Here is a 17,550-nt window from a genome sequence, read left to right on the forward strand (position 1 = left end):
CGAAACCTATCAAATCTTCTGCATTCTTGAGCATTCTGTTTTGATTTACCTTTTATAAACTAGAGTTTGTCCAAACTTCTTTTTGTTTTGCCTTGCCTTACCTTGTTCCTTTTTTTCTCCCATTCTCTCTCTGATGATGTACATTTATTTCCAGTTTAAGCAGAAGTTTGTCAAAATATTCTTTCCTGTTTTCAAATCTGTCTGCGGTTTTGCCCTTCCCTACTCCAAGTCCAGTCTCCTCGAAGCCCTTTACTGTTGTATTAACACCTCACTACTTTTGTATTTCCTTTCCCTTGCAGTTAAGGCCAACTTTTCAGTTACCTTATTTATTATTGGTTAACCGTGTGTTTCTTGTACACTGTGCCCATATCCTTCCGAACAGTGGAATTAACATTGGATCATATTAGGTAGAAACAACTTTCAGCTGCTTTTTTTTGTCAATTTGATGGTAATCTTTTGAAACTGCTGGTCCTAGGTGTGGTCTACTGCCTGGATCACAATTAGGCAGATGTCAGGAAGCTTACTGGTATCATTCATAATTTCTAAGGGGTATTGAAGATGTTGGGATATTTAGTTGGAGAAATTTTGTCCTTTTATTTTTCTATAGATCTTGGACATTGTGGAAAAAGCCTACATTTATCGTATTTCTTTGTTTGCTCTCAGATTAGTGGAGATAAGCTGCCCTCCTTCTGATGAAGATGCACAGTGTTATTGGGTAGTATGTTCCAGGATTTAGATCCACTGATGCTAGAAAAAAAATCGCCTATATATTGCCAGTTGAATTTACTATGTGACTTCTTGTGAGACTTGTTGGTGAATTTACGTGTCTCTCCATCATAGCCATGGATAGAAGTAAAGGTTGCGGGTTTGGGTGATGCTGAAGATTGTCCATGGCAGCAGTGGAAACTGGCACTGTGTGTGTGTGTGTGTATCTATCCTGCTTGAGCCACTATTGTCAATTGAGATGTGCATTGAAATAGAGTTTTCATTGATTGGATGTGCTCTTAGGATGTGCGCAGCACAACTGGCAGGTGTGTTTACAGATATTTTTAATCACTCCCTCTCCCAGTGTAGAGTGTCCTCCTGTTTCAAATTATCCACCATTGTCCCTGTACCATGACCAAGGTAACATGCCTGAATGACTGGCGTCCTTTCATTAATAGTAAGCAATACCTCAATAATAAGCAAATGCTTTTAGACGCTGGTCAGGGATTACATCTGCAGCTTGCTACCACCCAAACTGGACCCCCTACAATTCACCTACCGACACAACTGATTGACAGACAACACAATAGCCACTGCTCCACATACCATCTTTACACATCTGGAAAAGAAGGATGCTTATGTGAGAATGCTGTTCTTGGACTACAGTTCAGCATTCAACACCATAGTTCCATCCGGGGTTGACAAGAAGTTCAGAGAACTCGGCCTTGACCCTGCCTTGTGCAGCTGCATCCTGGACTTCCTGTCAGATCACCAGCAGGATGTAAGAGTGGGCTCCCTCACCTCCAACCCTCTGACTCTCCCATGACTGTATCACCACTACAACTCCAATCTGCTACTTAAATTTGCCAATGACACTGCATTGATTGGCCTTATCTCAAACAATAACAAGGTGGCCTCAGGGAAGAGGTCATCTCTCTCACCCAGTGGTGTCAAGAAAACAACCTCTTCCCCCAATGTCGCAAAAACAAAGGAGCTGGTTGTGGATTACAGGAGGACTGGAGATGGGCTAACCCCTATTGACATCAATGAATATGCAGTTGAGAGGGTGAACATCTTCAAGTTCACATCACCGAGGACCTCACGTGGTCTGTACACACCAGCTGTGTGGTGAAAAAGGCAAAACAGCACCTGTTTCACCTCAGACAGTTGAGGATGTCTGGTATGGGCCCCCAAATCCTAAGAACTTAGTACAGGGGCACAACTGAGAGCATCCTGACTGGCTGCATCACTGTCTGGCATGGGAACGGTAACTCCCCTAAACACAGGACTCTAGAGAGAGTGGTACGGAGAGCCCAGTGCATCTATACTTGTGAACTTCCCATGATTCAGGATATTTACAAGGACAGGTGTGAAAAAAGGGCCTGAAGGATTATTGGGAACCCAAGCCATCCCAACCACAGTCTATTCCAGCTTCTACCATCCGGGAAACGGTACCGCATCATAAGCGCCAGGACCAACAAGCTCCAGGACAGCTTCTTCCACCAGGCCATCAGACTGATGAACTCGCACTGATTTGAGTGTACTCTATATTACATTGACTATTCTATTTATTATAAATTATTATGATTGCACATTGCACATTTAGATGGAGATGTAACTTAAAGATTTTTACTCCTCATAGATGTGAAGGATGTAAAAAAAATAAAGTCAATGCAATTCAATCTTCCCTGTTATTTATTGTCAGTTATGAATTGTCATCTATAGACCATTTGTCTTAAAATCCAAGCATTCTTGGTATTTAATACTGTTTTCTTTTTATTTGTAATTTATCTTTAATTTCCAGCCTGCTAAGATTTAAACTCTTGTCATCACCTCACTGTGGGCCTCTCCTGCTTCTGCACTCTGCTGTTAGTTATTTAATTGTTCATTATTATTCATGACTGGATGTGACAGGTCAGGAGAGCTTTCATCGGATCCATTAGTTGTAACATAGCAATGCTGTTCTTTAAGCAAGCTGCTTCTGTTGTCCAGCATGCATAAAGTGCTTTCCTATAGCTTTGCTGAGTTACAGTGAAGCATGTTAAGTGTACTTGTATGTGTTTTTAAAGTACATTAGTCCTTTGCTTGATAGCCCAGATGATTCTAGATTATTGGGCAACTAGATGTTACTGATGGCCTGCAGCTTCTTGTGGAAGCTTAAAGTTTGGAAAATATTCAATTTACCCTATGGATATTACTACACAACATGAGCTTAGGGTATAAGATTTATGGCGGAGAATAAATGATCAAATGTTGAGTCCTGATGAAGGGTCTTGGCCTGAAACGTTGAATGTTTATTCCTCTTCATAGATGCTGCTTGACCTGCTGAGTTCCTCCAGCAATTTTTGTAATGCTCTGGATTTCCAGCATCTGCAGAATCCCTGCAATTTTTTCCCCACGTTCGGAGGCATAAGACTGAAGGAAATAGCTTGATTATGAGCAGTGTGATGTTCTGCTTTATCTGAGATTTAAAAATTTATATGAGCAGAAGAATGTATAATTTTGAACAGGAAAATGAACTCTAAGACTAAATTATTGATCATTTGAAATACAAAATGACTGAAATTATGTTCCATGTTTTTGCATACTTACAAGTCTCATTCATTTCAGTAAAAACAATAAACAGGAGTGTTCTAACTGTGGAATTTTTTTGTTAAAATCTGGAAATGTATTCTTTGTTTACTCCTCGTGATAGTGACAAAACTTCATGGGAATAAAGACACGTGGCTTCCTAAAGCAGTATGTTAAAAGTACAAGCTTGCCGTGTTGTTTGTGATTACACAGGATGGATCAGTAATAAAATCCGAATGGATTGACAGCAGGGCCGTTTTCTTTCAGAAATACTGGTAATGATTGACGGAACCCATGACACTCAGTCACTTAGCTTGGTTGTAAAGGACATCAGTTAGTTACCCTGAGATAGAAATGGCTAAATGCATTGCCAATAATCAGCAATAATACAGTTCACTGATTCATATGGCTTAGTTAATGGTTCATAATTCAGTGAGTATGAGCTAAGTGTATTCAGGCTCTAGGCACTGTGCATGCTTTGGGGCAGTGTTGTTTCGTAAACCTTACCTCTTTCATAGAAATGTGCCTAGCCTAATATCATCTGATATGTTGATGTCCTGCATATTTTTCAGATTAAGTTTTGAGTGCTATGTTTTTAGTTATATTTCTACATTCATTATCCTCATGTAGACTCTTCACCAGCTTTGCCATATATGATTATTTTTTAATGATGCCTTTCTTTCCACTTCAGCAGTTTAATAATCTAGCGCCTGGCTTCTTCTCAGGATTCAACATTCACCTACTCAGCACAGATGAGGACATGTGCCTCAGCTAAAATTTCATTTGCTGCTTTTGCAATGTGTATTCCCAATGGAGCCACATTTGTCGGCCATGACCATTCATTCTTATTACAGCTCTGAATATGTTTATTCAGTGTTATCAATAATCGTAAATAACATATATTATTTTCTTGTTTTGTTTTGCCAACAGACAAAATTGCTTATGCAGTACATATTAAATGTAGCCAAGTATGATCAGAACTATGACATTAGAGATCGTACAAGATTTATCAAGCAGCTGATAGTTCCAAATGAGAAGAGTGGAGCTTTAAGTAAATATGCCAAGAAAATATTCCTTGTCCAGAAACCAGCACCAGTCCTCGAATCTCCATTTAAAGGTACTTTTCTTAAAAAAAAAGTCATACTTTTCAAAGTCTGGTTTTATCTGTGGGAATTGATGAGTAGAATTGCTTTTTCTGACATAAAGGGAAAGTGCGCCCATTACTGTACATTCTAATTGTGAATGCGATGAAGTCCAAAACTGTTGATGTTTTCCACTTCAGTGCACCTTGGCAGGCTATTTGACTTCCTCTAATGTGTAGATGATCATAAGAGCATTTTATTGCAGTAATGGCTTATTTTTACAACTGTGAGCAGCTACAATATCATGTATTCTGGAGTTATTAGGTAGAAAGATCAAGCGACAGATGTAAGATGCTTGACAAGATTATATCCAATATTCAGAAGAGGATATTTTTTATAACTTTGTCATTAAAACTGGTTACTTGTAAGTTAACTATAATGTAAACAAATTCAGTGGACTTCAGTTAATTGGGCCATTGGTTAATCAGGGCAGCTGCTTATTTAGGACAACTCTTAATGAACAAAATCTAATTGAGAAGATAGCTAGGATTCCCTTTGCTTATTTGGGATGCTGCCACTAATTGTGACAAGAGACTATTGCCAAACAGTTTCTAACTAGCATCAGGCATGTGCATTTGTGTGGCCGTAAGACATGACAGTTTTTAAATAGCCTCAGTTGCATTTGCTTATGTTCAAAGAACAGTGATTATTGTTACTGATCATTGGTGAGAAATAAACAGTAATATAATTCAGAACTATTTTGCTCACTGTGGTTTCAAGAATTCAGGTTTGGAGATGCCAGAAATGGCCGGGAGTGAAAATGAAATGATTTCACTATTTCAACAAGGTAGGGACTACAAAGAATTTGAAGGTTTTGACAGTCACCTTAAATGTTACAGTAAAAGTAAAGATTTGGAGGATGCAGTCATTGAAAGCATTGTATGAATGCAAGCCCATTATCTGCAATAGGTGTCTGTGCTGATTTTGTTCATTTGCAGTCAATCAAAAGAATGCATGAGTGCACTGGATGAATTCTTCCATTGATAACTGTTATGAATTAATACACAGTTTTGTAATACTGTAGTAGTTATATTTCATTTAAATACATAAATAGTACTCAAATAAATGGTAGTTTGTCTTTTTTTTAATATCTTTTTACCTATTTCCATGGAACTTCAGCTCATTGGGGCAGCCGCTTAATTGGGCCAAAATGTGTCTCAATTAACCCAAATCCACTGTATATAAAAAGCCATAAGCTACTTTACAATAAACTTTGCAGGTAGTATATTCAACTAAAGATTATTGTGGAACGTAAATTTCTAATGTTAACCATAAATCCCTTGTATGCAACTGCAAAACTTCGCATGCTTCGTATAAATTAAAACTTAGTATACTTCCCAGAATTCAATGAATTGAATACAATTTGACTTGGGCCAAATTGTATTCCATTAAGGTCCTTATTAAGCTAAAAATTAATAGCTTATTCTCATTGCTTTTCCCTTTGTCACTCAATTATATATTTATAATTTACTTCTGCAGTTTGAAAGTACTGTTTTCAATTGTGCAACAAGGCCCAGTAATAGCTGAGGAGCTAACTTGTCTTGTTTATACATATATTTTGTATATACACAATCTCATCCATTACTTTGTAAATGAAGCAGAAGAGTATTGCTACGTTACAATTGTTTGTATTCAGAACAAGTGAAGTAATATTAGGATTGTGGTCAAAGATTAGGATCGAGAAGCCTGTTTCCATGGGTTTCTCTTCTTTTGTATTTTGCTTCCCCACCACCTCCCCAAGCAAAGTGCTCCGAGCTGCTTCACTAGTTCACCATTTAAAGGAAACCTCCAGAGTACCACTGGTATTTTTAGTCAGTCAGTTAAAATTTTTTTTATTGACCTCCAACTAAGTTTTAAAGTAGGAATAACATTGCAGCGAGTAGTGTCAATTTACCGCACAACATTGCTGTTGATTTGAAAGGAGTAAGAAACTAAGATAAATAGTTGATAATATTTTCAGTGAGAACCACAAAAAAAAATACCTGGCAATAACTGGAGAAAACATAATGTTACCATTTGTATGTTGTCGTATTTTCCAAGTTTTCTCCTCCATGATACAGTACTGTACAAAAGCCTTAGGCACATGTAAAAAAAATTCTGTAAAGCGAAGATGCTTTCAAAGATAGTGAAATGAAGAATTTCTAAATAATAAAAAAGTACTATAAAAAGCAGTAAACAGTTTTAAAAAACTACAAATGTTTGTACATTTATTCAATATTTGGTGTGACCTCCCTTTGCCTTTAAAACTGCATCAATTCTTTTAGATACATTGTTGTGCAGTTTTGTAAGAAAATCAGCTGGTAGGTTGTTCCAAAGATCTTGGAGAATTTTCCACTGTTCTTCTGCGGACTTTAGTTGTCCCACTTTCTTTTCCCTCTCCAGATAATCCCAGGCAGCCTCGATGATGTTGAGATCAGGGCTCTGTGGAGGCCATACCATCTGAAATCATATAAAAATCTAGGGTGTCTTAAGACTTTCACGCAGTGCTGAAAAACTGCTTGATAGAAAAAGCACATTATAGTGCAAAGCAAGAGGCTCTGACTCTGGATTATTCACTTAATTTTTCCAAGGACTTTAAAACTTTTGTTCCAAACAGCTTTTACTTATTTGAGATGCTTTTGGGTATCGTGCTGTCACTGCTGTCACCTTCAAAACACAGCTTTCACCCAAGACAATGACTAATGCTTCATTGGTTTTCTATTACCCAATTTGCATCCTACGTCTTCATTAAAATTTACATTCCTTTCTTCCTACACTTCTATAGATATTGTGTATCTTTAAATACCAACTCTTGTTAGTCTTCCTGTTGCATCATGCCACTCTTCTTGGTAGATTACGTTGACAAGCTTGTCTTCACTCAATTTATTGGGTCAGTTTGAAGATTGGAGCATGAGACATTAAAAAATGAACAACAAATTCAAATATTAGTTTAGAGAGAGTTACCAGTCCTGCATAAGCTTGCCACTGCTATTAAGAAACACCTGAAAGCACTGGATGGAATAAAGACTAGAACTGGACAACATCCCACCTAATTGTATTGAAGACCTGTGCTTCAGGGATGGTTGTACCTTTAGGCAACGTGTTCCAAAGTAGTTACAATGCTGTCATCAGCTGGGCAGTCTAGCAAGATACTGCCCTGGTGATCTACTTTCATTCAACACAAAGTGATGGGGGAAAACACTAGAGGTTGGAATCAAAAGTTGCACAAAGATGTTTGTGTTATTGGAGGTCACTTATCCCAGTTTCAGGATATCACTGAATGAGTTCTTCAGAGCAATATGCAAAGCTAGTCTGTAACTGCTTCATCAATGACCTTTCATCCATCTTAAGGACGGAAGTGGAGATATTTGCTGATGAGTGAATAATGCTTTGTTTCCCTTCGCAGCTTGTCAGCAAATGAAACAGCTCATACCTACGGTAAATGCTGTAATTTGTACACAGCATATAGGCTGAGCTTGATAAGTAGCAAGTAACCTTTGCCCATCAAAAGTGACAGGCAACAAAAACCTAATCTTGACATGCAGCAGCATTTAGGTCCTCCTCCAATGTCAATGTCCTTTGGAGTTCCCTCCAGCAACTCCAAAGAACCAGCTACATAAATACCATGGCTACAAGAGCAGGTCAGACACTGGGCATCTTGTCATGTGACTCACCTCCTGGCACATCATCATCTACAGGGCACAAATCAGTAACATGATAGAAAATTCTGTACTTCCCTGATATGCACCATGGAACCACTCTCAAGAAATTTAACAGCATCCAGGTAAAAGTAGCTAGCTCGATTTGTGCTTCCGCTACCATAGACACTTATATGCTGCATAATTGGTGTGCAGTGACTGCAAGGTGTATTTTCCATAAAATGAACCCTTTTTGAAAGCATGTGCCCAAATTGATAATTTTTTTCAACTATTTTGTGTGCCGTAGTTGTTTTAGGCAGAGATTATCATTGATTAATAAATTTGTAAAAATAATTATGGACATTCTTAAGGAAAAAGGATGAGTCCTGTTCCTTATTTATGTATATTCATTGTTTTACTATTAATAAAATTCTAACAGACAGATTGAAATAAATGAAGCATTTTAGAAAACCTGTTCAAAAATTTTAAAAGGACATTTGAAAAATAGCATCATTTCTAAATAGTATAAATAGTATTGTTATTATACTGACAAAAGGTAAAATACAAGGGGAACACACAGAAAATGCTGGAGTAACTAGACAAGTTAGGCAGCATCTATGAAGGGGGAATAAACTTGATATTTTGGGCCTAGACCCTTCATCAGGACTGAAAAAGAAGTGGGCAGAAGCCAGGATAAGAAATTGGGGGGAGGGGTAGGAGTACATGCTGGTGGGTGATAGATGAGACCATGTTGGGGTGGGGGTGAAGGAACAGGGAATGAAGTAAGAAACTGAAGGTAGACTAGAAGTTAGAGAAATCAATGTTCATGCAGTCAGGTTGGAGGAAAATGAGGTGTTGCTCCTCCAACCGGAGTGTGGCCTCATTGTGGTAGTAGAGGAGACAATGGACAGACATGTTGGACTGGGAATGGGAATTCAAATTGAAATGGTGGCCACTGGTAGCTCCTGCCTTTTGAAGTGGACAGAGTGAAGGTGCTGGACAAAGTCATCTCCCAATCTGCCTGCTGAAGGGGTTCGGCCCAAAACATCGACTCTACTCTTTCCTAGATGCTGCCTGGCCCGCTGAATTTCTCCAGCATTTTGTGTGTGTTGCCCCATTCTACGTCAAGTCCCACCGATGGTGGTGAGGGAAGAGATGTAGCACTTGTCCTGCTTGCAGGGATAAGTGGTAGGTGTGAGATCACTGGGGAGGGACAAGTTGAGAAGAGAGTTACATAGCACGCGATTCCTGTGGAAAGCAGAGATTGGGAGAGGGAGAAAGAAAAATGTGCCTAGTGGTAGGATCCCATTATAACTGGCAGAAGTTACAGAGTATAATGTACTGGATACGGTGGCTCATGGGATGGTAAGTAAGGATAAGGGGCCCCTATCCCAGTTAAGGTGGCGGGAGGATGAGATGAGGCAGATGTTCAACAAATGGAGGAAATGTAGGTGAACCAGACTAAATGGTCCAACTGATCCAGCAAAGTGTACACCAGATCTGCGAGGATTTCAAAACTTACCATCCAACATTGTGTTCTAGCAACCATCTAGCTGCCACCAAGCTGGAGTGAGGTATTTCCTGTGAAAACATCTCACTGCTCTCGGGTTGTAAACAATCATTTGCTACTTCATTTGTCAGTAAAGATAATCAATGTGTGTCTTTTTATTCTGGGTGGGGTTTAAAGAAACGAGGGTTACCACTGCGTGCTAACGACATTTTTGCACGTGTCCATCTTGGCCACCCGTGCTACAGGTTCACCACTTCTGATGGCAATGACACCTCCCAAATCAGTGGCTTCTTTCACCAAAATGGGGAAGGGCAGGTGTTATTCCTCATTGCTGCTGGGTCTAAGTCCTAGGATTTCCTACCCAACCCATACTGTAGGACGGACCTTCTGCAATATGACCACAGTAGTTTTAAAAAAAACGCGTCAGCACTGTCTTCTGGGGACATTTAGAGATCAGCAATTTGTGGCTTTACCAGCAATGTGTAGATTTAGAAAAAGAACAAAATGTTTGGGGTGGGGCACTGGTGGTACTTGCTACTCTAACACAATAAAGAGTTGAAAATGCCCAAAGGTGCATGTTGAGTTTTGTTAGCCCCTCCACCCCATTCCAACCCTTGTAACCACATTATGCACCTTTCTATTCCTTTCTCGCTTTGTGTTTATTTCACAACTACTTAAAAGCTCCAATGCTGATTGTTTCAAATGCTTGCAGTAGCAAGTTTCGCCTCCTAACTACTCTCTAAGTAAGCACTTTTCTGCTGAATTCCCAATTGATTTTTTTTTATGTTTATGGCTCCTATTTTTGGTCATCTCTGCAAGTGACAACGTTTTTTGTGTGACAGTACATAATTTGACTCCTATCTCCTTTCTGCAGCTGGTTAATGTGTATGCAGTTTACTGGTAATTTAAGGCTTAAGAACAGGATAGTGTGGTATACCCATCTGCAAAACGGTTTAATACTTTTACAGTCTTTATTAGTTTATTTGTGAATGTTGGTTTGTTATGCTAAACTGTAAATAGAACAAAAGTATTTTATAATATATACTGAATTTAAGAGTAAATTGTGAAGAGTCTGCAACCTTTCTCTTCAAAATCATTTTCATTTAATTGTCTCCCAAAATGATGTAGTGCAAATTTTTCTCTATTTGTGTCACTTTATTCTGATCTTAATGATACCCCTGTAAGCTTTGTTTTTGGTTTTTTACTTTCAATTATTTAATTTTACGGGTATACTTTTATAGTTTATTGTCACATATTGCTATTAACAGATCTGTTTACGTTATAGTTAAATTTTAATAGGAAGCCAAGGAACAGTTTTGTTGGCAGCAAAATAGTATTAAAATTCTGAGTGAGTTTTGTTCTAAGACATGTATGCGGATTGTTTAACTGTGCTGTCATTCTTAATATTCACAGTAAAGTAATTTTTAGAGGAGCTGCATTTCACAGCAACACCTCCAAACACACTGAATGATTAGCTTTTTTATTGACCATTATAGGTGAGATTATTGTAATCTATGGTCTGAAATCAGTTTTCTGACCTATGAGGAATCATCTCCCCTTTTTATTTATACTCTGACATTTGAGATAATGCAGCACCAATTATCACTAGTACTGATTAAGGCTCTGACATAAAGTCTATATTATTATTTTTCTCTTTTTTTTCCTCCCCTTGATCAACAGATAGAGATCGTTTCCAACTGAGTACGTTATCACATTCACTGAATACTAAAGCAAACGGGTACCTAGAGCTTCCAGATTGGCCAAGGACAGCCCCGGATCCTTCTGTCCGAAACGTGGAAGTCATTCAGACAGTATGATTCTTTCTTATTTTACTGATTGTTGATAACCTAGTTAGATTATATAAGTACAGGTCGACCTTCACTAATCCGGCACCATTGGGACCTAAGGAGTGCCAGATTAGTGAACATGCCTAATTACAGAAGGATCACATTAAGCATCATCAGTGCTGGATTATCGAAGGAACCGGATTACAGGTAGTCGGATTAGTGAAGGTCAGCCTGTAGCAGAGAAGAAAGCAATGATGCAGAAGATGAAGCCAATTCTAATTACATGCTGTAGAAAGTTGCTGACCCTGTCTAAAATGTTTTAGTCTACAGTATCATATAAAAAGATAAAGTATGTAATAAAATAATTACTATATCTTTATACATTAACATTTATAATGTATGTAACTGCAACAAGGTTAAAATTCTGTATATATATTCCAATATTTAATATTGTAATATTTATTTTTCTTAGTTTGTATTAGATTATGATAAACATTACTCAAAAACACAAATGTCTAATCATATCCAAGCACGTCCTTTAGTGGCCTATATTTTAGGCTTCTTGTTGTTCCTTTCTGTGCCTTGTGGTGTATCGGGCAGAACTTCTTTTTTAACAAGTTGCTAGCTGGACGCTCAGCCCAGCACAGATGAAAAGCATGCAAGGAGCTGGCCGAATTTGAACCCAGGACCACTCGCCTCGAAGTCCAGTGTGGATGCCAGTACACCACTGGCCGGCTATATTTCAGCTCATACTGCAGCACAAGTTTGCATCCTTGCAACAATCTTGTTCTACCTCCATGTTGTTAAAACAGAATCAGACAGCAACCCCTTACAATACATGTGATTTATAATTGTAACTCAGATCACCATGAAAACATTGAAATCTACCAAAATATTCATACCAGATGAAAAAAAAATCAAGCTCTGTTACAAACCCTCTGTAGATTAAACTAATGCCTTTGAGCATTGTGATACAACAATACAATTCAGAATGTAGCCTTTTTTTTGAATTTCTCATTTGCTTGGTGATTATCAGACAAAACACTTGGTAGATTCTGTAGTGATGTCATGTGTGATGTTTCTATAGAAATGCTCTTGAAATACTCCATCCAATATAGTTATGTATATAGTTATTTTTAATGTGATGACACAGTTGTGTAAAGACTAGTAAATGCTGTAGAGTATGAAGTCCTTGTGTTTGGTATACTGGCCAGGTTTAAAAGGATTGTTTGATTTAAGGCCCCTCTCTCTCTGCATTCCGCAGGGATCGCTCCCTACACAACTCCCTTGTCCATTCGTCCCCCCCATCCCTCCCCACTGATCTCCCTCCTGGCACTTATCCGTGTAAGCAGAACAAGTGCTACACATGCCCTTACACTTCCTCCCTTACCACCATTCAGAGCCCCAAACAGTCCTTCCAGGTGAGGCAACACTTCACCTGTGAGTCGACTGGGGTGATATACTGCGTCCGGTGCTCCCGATGTGGCCTTTTATATATTGGCGAGACCCGACGCAGACTGGGAGACCGCTTTGCTGAACATCTACGCTCTGTCCGCCAGAGAAAGCACGATCTCCTAGTGGCCACACATTTTAATTCCACATCCCATTCCCATTCTGACATGTCCATCCACGGCCTCCTCTACTGTAAAGATGAAGCTACACTCAGGTTGGAGGAACAACACCTTATATTCCGTCTGGGTAGCCTCCAACCTGATGGCATGAACATCGACTTCTCTAACTTCCGCTAAGGCCCCACCTCCCCCTCGTACCCCAGCCTCTACTCATTTTTATGCACACATTCTTTCTCTCACTCTCCTTTTTCTCCCTCTGTCCCTCTGAATATACCTCTTGCCCATCCTCTGGGTACCCCCCCCCCCTTGTCTTTCTTCCTGGACCTCCTGTCCCATGATCCTCTCGTATCCCCTTTTGCCTATCACCTGTCCAGCTCTTGGCTCTATCCCTCCCCCTCCTGTCTTCTCCTATCATTTTGGATCTCCCCCTCCCCCTCCAACTTTCAAATCCCTTACTCACTCTTCCTTCAGTTAGTCCTGACAAAGGGTCTCAGCCTGAAATGTCGACTGCACCTCTTCCTACAGATGCTGCCTGGCCTGCTGCGTTCACCAGCAACTTTGATGTGTGTTGCTTGAATTTCCAGCATCTGCAGAATTCCTGTTGTTTTTTTTTTGATTTAAGGCCACTATTTTTCCTGCTAATTTTATTGACACCCCACCTTTCTTGAGCAAGCTGCTTGAAGTAGCAGTGTTTTACTATTCTGAAATTATCATTCCTGAAGCATGAACATTTGAAAGTGTTTGAGTAAAAAGAACAGTGCGGACTCTCCATACAGGTTCATTTCAACAGGAAATTTCTGGACTCCAATTAAAAATGATAACCCAAATATATTACTTTCTCTTTTATTGTCTTAACAAACATTTCTTAGAAATAAATAGCAATCATGGAATTGCTATTGACTAGATCTTTTTTTATCCTTGCTCCATCCTGCACCCATTTGTTTTCCTTGCCTTGTTTTCTCTCCTTTCTTTTCCATTTTGCTTTCTCTAACTCGCAATCATTCTAATTACTTTTTGAAAGTTTTCTTTAATGCTGTAGCAAATCTGAACTATTTTTGTGTTTATATGCAGACTAAGGAAGTGGTAACACCTGTAGGTAAACCAAAAGCAAGGAAGGACTCTTCAAAGGACAAGTTTTACTCTGATTCGGAGGAACAGGAAGAATCCAGCGAAGGTGAGTCATTGTTTGGATCCATTTTAGTTGCTGTTTTATATACATCCGATGTCTTCTTCAAGGGCATAAATTTTGTCATCTCAATGACCAGATGATCCCTTTGGAAAAGTTCCCATTCAAGTTTCCAAATTTATTTTGGAGATCAAGACAGGTATGTATTTGCCGTTATTATCATTGTGTCCAAGCATTGTGATCAAAGCAACTATTATAATGCCTTTCTAATAGTACTCAAGAGCCTACCAAACATCATATAGCAAATATGAAAAACACAGTATGTAATTAAGGAAATCCCTGGCGTTCTGAAAGGGATAGCTGAAGAGATCGTGGAGGTATTATTAGTAATTATCTTTCAGTAATCGAGGGGACTGGAAAATTGCAAATGTTACTCCACTTTTTAAGAGGGAGGGAGGCAGAAGAAAGGAAATTATAGGTCAGTTACCCAGACTTCAGTGGTTGGGAAGATGTTGCAGAAGATGAGGCACATGATAAAATAGGCTGAAGTCAACATGATTCCTTAAGGGGAAATCTTGCCTGATAAATCTGTTGGAATTCTTTGAGAAAATAACAAGCAGGATAGACAAAGCAGAGTCAATGGATGTTGTTTACTTGTACTTTCAGAAGGCCTTTGACAAGGTGCTGCTCATGAGGCTGCCTAACAAGTCAAGAGTCAAGGTCATACAGGCATTGATCCAAGACTGGCTGACTGGCAGGAGGCAAAGAGGAAGAATAAAGGGGGCCTATTCTGGTTGGCTGCCAGTGACTAGTTGTGGTGCACAGGGGTCGGTGTTGGGACCACTTCTTTTCACGATGTATGCCAATGATTTGGATGATGGAATTGGTCGCTTTGTGGACAAGTTTATTTAAAGACAATATGAAGATCGGTGGAGGGGCAGGTAGTGTTGAAGAAGCAGGGAATCTGCAGAAGTACTGAGATGGTTTGGGAAAAAGGGCAAAGTAGTAGATGGAATATAGTGTAAGGTCATACACTTTGGTAGAAGATAGAAGATTATTTTCTAAATGGGGAGGAAATTCAAAAATCAGAGGTGCAAAGGGACTTGAGTCCTTGTGCAGGACTCCCTAAAAGTTGTATTGCATGTCGCGTGGTGGTAAAGAAATATTAGCATTTACTTCAAAGAAAATATTAGCATTTATTTGTAAGAAAAATGAGGGTCCAGAGGAGGTTCAGGAGAATGATATCGTGAATGAAATGGTTAATGTTTGAGAAGCATTTGATGGCTCTGGGCCTGTAATCACTAGAGTTTAGAAGAATGATGGAAAAACTCATTGAAATCTATGGGATATTGAAATGCCTAGATAGAATGGATTTGCAGAAGATGTTTTCCATAGTGGGGGAGTTTAGGACTAGAAGGCACAGCCTCAGAATAGAGTGACATCCATTTAGAACCCAGAGATGAGGAGAACTTCTTTAGTCAGAGGGTAATGAATCTGCAGAATTTATTGCCAAAGACAGCTGTGGAAGCCAGGTCGTTGGGTACATTTAAAGAGGAGGGTGATAGGTTCTTGATTAGTTAGGGTGTCAAGGGTTATGGAGAGAAGACAGTAGAATGAGGTTGAGAGGGATAATAAATCAGCCAAGATGGTGAAGCATCCTCAATAATGTGCCGAATGGCATAATTCTGCTCCTATGTCTTATGGTCTTATGGAATCATGAGAATGAAATGGTGAATCATCCTTGAACAGTGACTTATTCATCATATTATTGGTCCTGGTCCTGGACATTTCATAATTTACTGGCATAGTTTACATATTACTATTTATGGTTCTATTACTATTTATTATTTATGGTGCAACTGTAACGAAAACCAATTTCCCCCAGGATCAATAAAGTATGACTATGACTATATTAGGACTTGAACATTGATCTATTTTGTAATTTATTCCTTACTGCATTTATGAAAGGATAGATCTTGTTTTAGCTATCCCACATAATAGGTGTTCAAGTACAAACAATTGTAGACAAAATATCCTATTCAAATTTGTTGCAATAGTACAATAGGGTGCAAGGGCAGAGTACCCTTGACCCGTTCCCCTTAATAACTACATCACTTTGTATAGTATTGAGGGGGACTACCTACCGGGGGCAGCTGTAGTGACCGGGCCTCTGGCACTGAGTTTGTTGTTGCTCAGAAGACAAGAGGTGAAGAGGACTGCAGTAGTGATAGGAGATTCCATAGTTAGAGGAATAGAGATGAGATTCCTTTGAGCAATAAAGAGACACAGATGGTATATTGGCTTCTATGTGCCAGGTTCAGGGATGTCTCAGGTCGGGTCTATAGCATTCTAAAGGGGGAGGGTGAGCAGCCTGAAGTTTTGGGATATATTGACACCAATGGCGTGGGTAGGAAGAGTGAGAAAGTCCTGAAGAGAATTTTTAGAGAGCTAGGTAGAAAGCTGAAAAGCAGGACCTTGAGGGTAGTAATCTCTGGATTGCTGCCTGTGCTACACACCAGTGAGGATAAGAATAGGACAATAGAATTGGCAGATGAATGCGTGGCTGAGATGGGGGGATGGGTTCAGATTTCTGGAGCATTGGGATCTCTTCTGGGAAGGTATGACCTATACAAAAGGGATACATTACACCTGAACCCGAGGGTGTTCAATATCCTTGTGACAGGTTTGTTAGTGCTTTTCAGGAGGGTTTGAATGAATCTGGTGGGGATGGGAACTGGAGAGATAGGACTGAGGTGGGGTAAGTTGGTTTATAAACAGAGGCGGTATGTAGTGAAACTGCTCGCAAAGAGAGGCTGATGATATGGCAAAATTGCAGTTAACAGGATGAGCTGCAATGTAAAAGGGGGACAAAATCAAGAAGGGTGATGAACACAGGGCTAAATGTATAATATTTGAATGAACGCAGCAAATGGAATAAGGTAGATGAACTTGTAGCACAGTTACAGATTGGCATATATGACATTGTGGGCTTCACTGAATCATGGTGAAAAGAAGATTATAGCTAGGAACTTAACACCCAAGGATACACATCCTATGAAAAGGACAGGCAAGTAGGCAGAGGGAGTGGGGTGACTGTTAGTAAAAAATCAAATCAAATCCTTAGAAAGAGATGATACAGGATTGGAAGGTATTGAATCCTCGTGGATAGAGCTAAGAAACTGCAAGAGTAAGAAGACCCCGATAGGAACTATATACAGGCCTCAGAATGTGGCAAAGATGTAGTCTAAAATGACAATGGGAGATAGAAAATGCATGTCAAAAGTGCAATGTTACATTAGTCATTTGGGGGGGGGGGTTCAATATGCAGATAGATTGGGAAAATCACACTGGTGCTGAATCCCAACGGGGGAATTTGTAGAATGCCTAGCAAATGACTTTTTAGAGCAGCTCGTGGATGAGCCCACAAGGGAACTAGCTATTCTGGATAGGGTATTGTGCAGTGACCTAGAATTGATTAGAGAAGTTGAGGTAAAGGAACTCTTAGGTGATAGTGATCATCA

At 39.4% G+C, this 17,550-nt stretch overlaps 1 protein-coding gene across 4 annotated transcripts in view; it reads left to right on the forward strand.

Moving 5' to 3' along the window:
* Nucleotides 1–17,550, forward strand: part of ap3b1a (adaptor related protein complex 3 subunit beta 1a) — a 242,475-nt gene that overhangs the window by 114,753 nt on the left and 110,172 nt on the right. For all 4 annotated transcript variants that reach the window (XM_072257854.1, XM_072257856.1, XM_072257857.1 and 1 more), the window contains exons 16-18: nt 4,207–4,393; nt 11,226–11,356; nt 13,975–14,077. In XM_072257854.1, coding sequence (XP_072113955.1) covers nt 4,207–4,393; nt 11,226–11,356; nt 13,975–14,077 — 421 coding nt within the window. The remainder of the gene's footprint in view (nt 1–4,206; nt 4,394–11,225; nt 11,357–13,974; nt 14,078–17,550) is intronic.

This window comes from Mobula birostris, chromosome 5, assembly GCF_030028105.1.
Source record: "Mobula birostris isolate sMobBir1 chromosome 5, sMobBir1.hap1, whole genome shotgun sequence".
Taxonomy (NCBI): Eukaryota; Metazoa; Chordata; class Chondrichthyes; order Myliobatiformes; family Myliobatidae; genus Mobula; species Mobula birostris.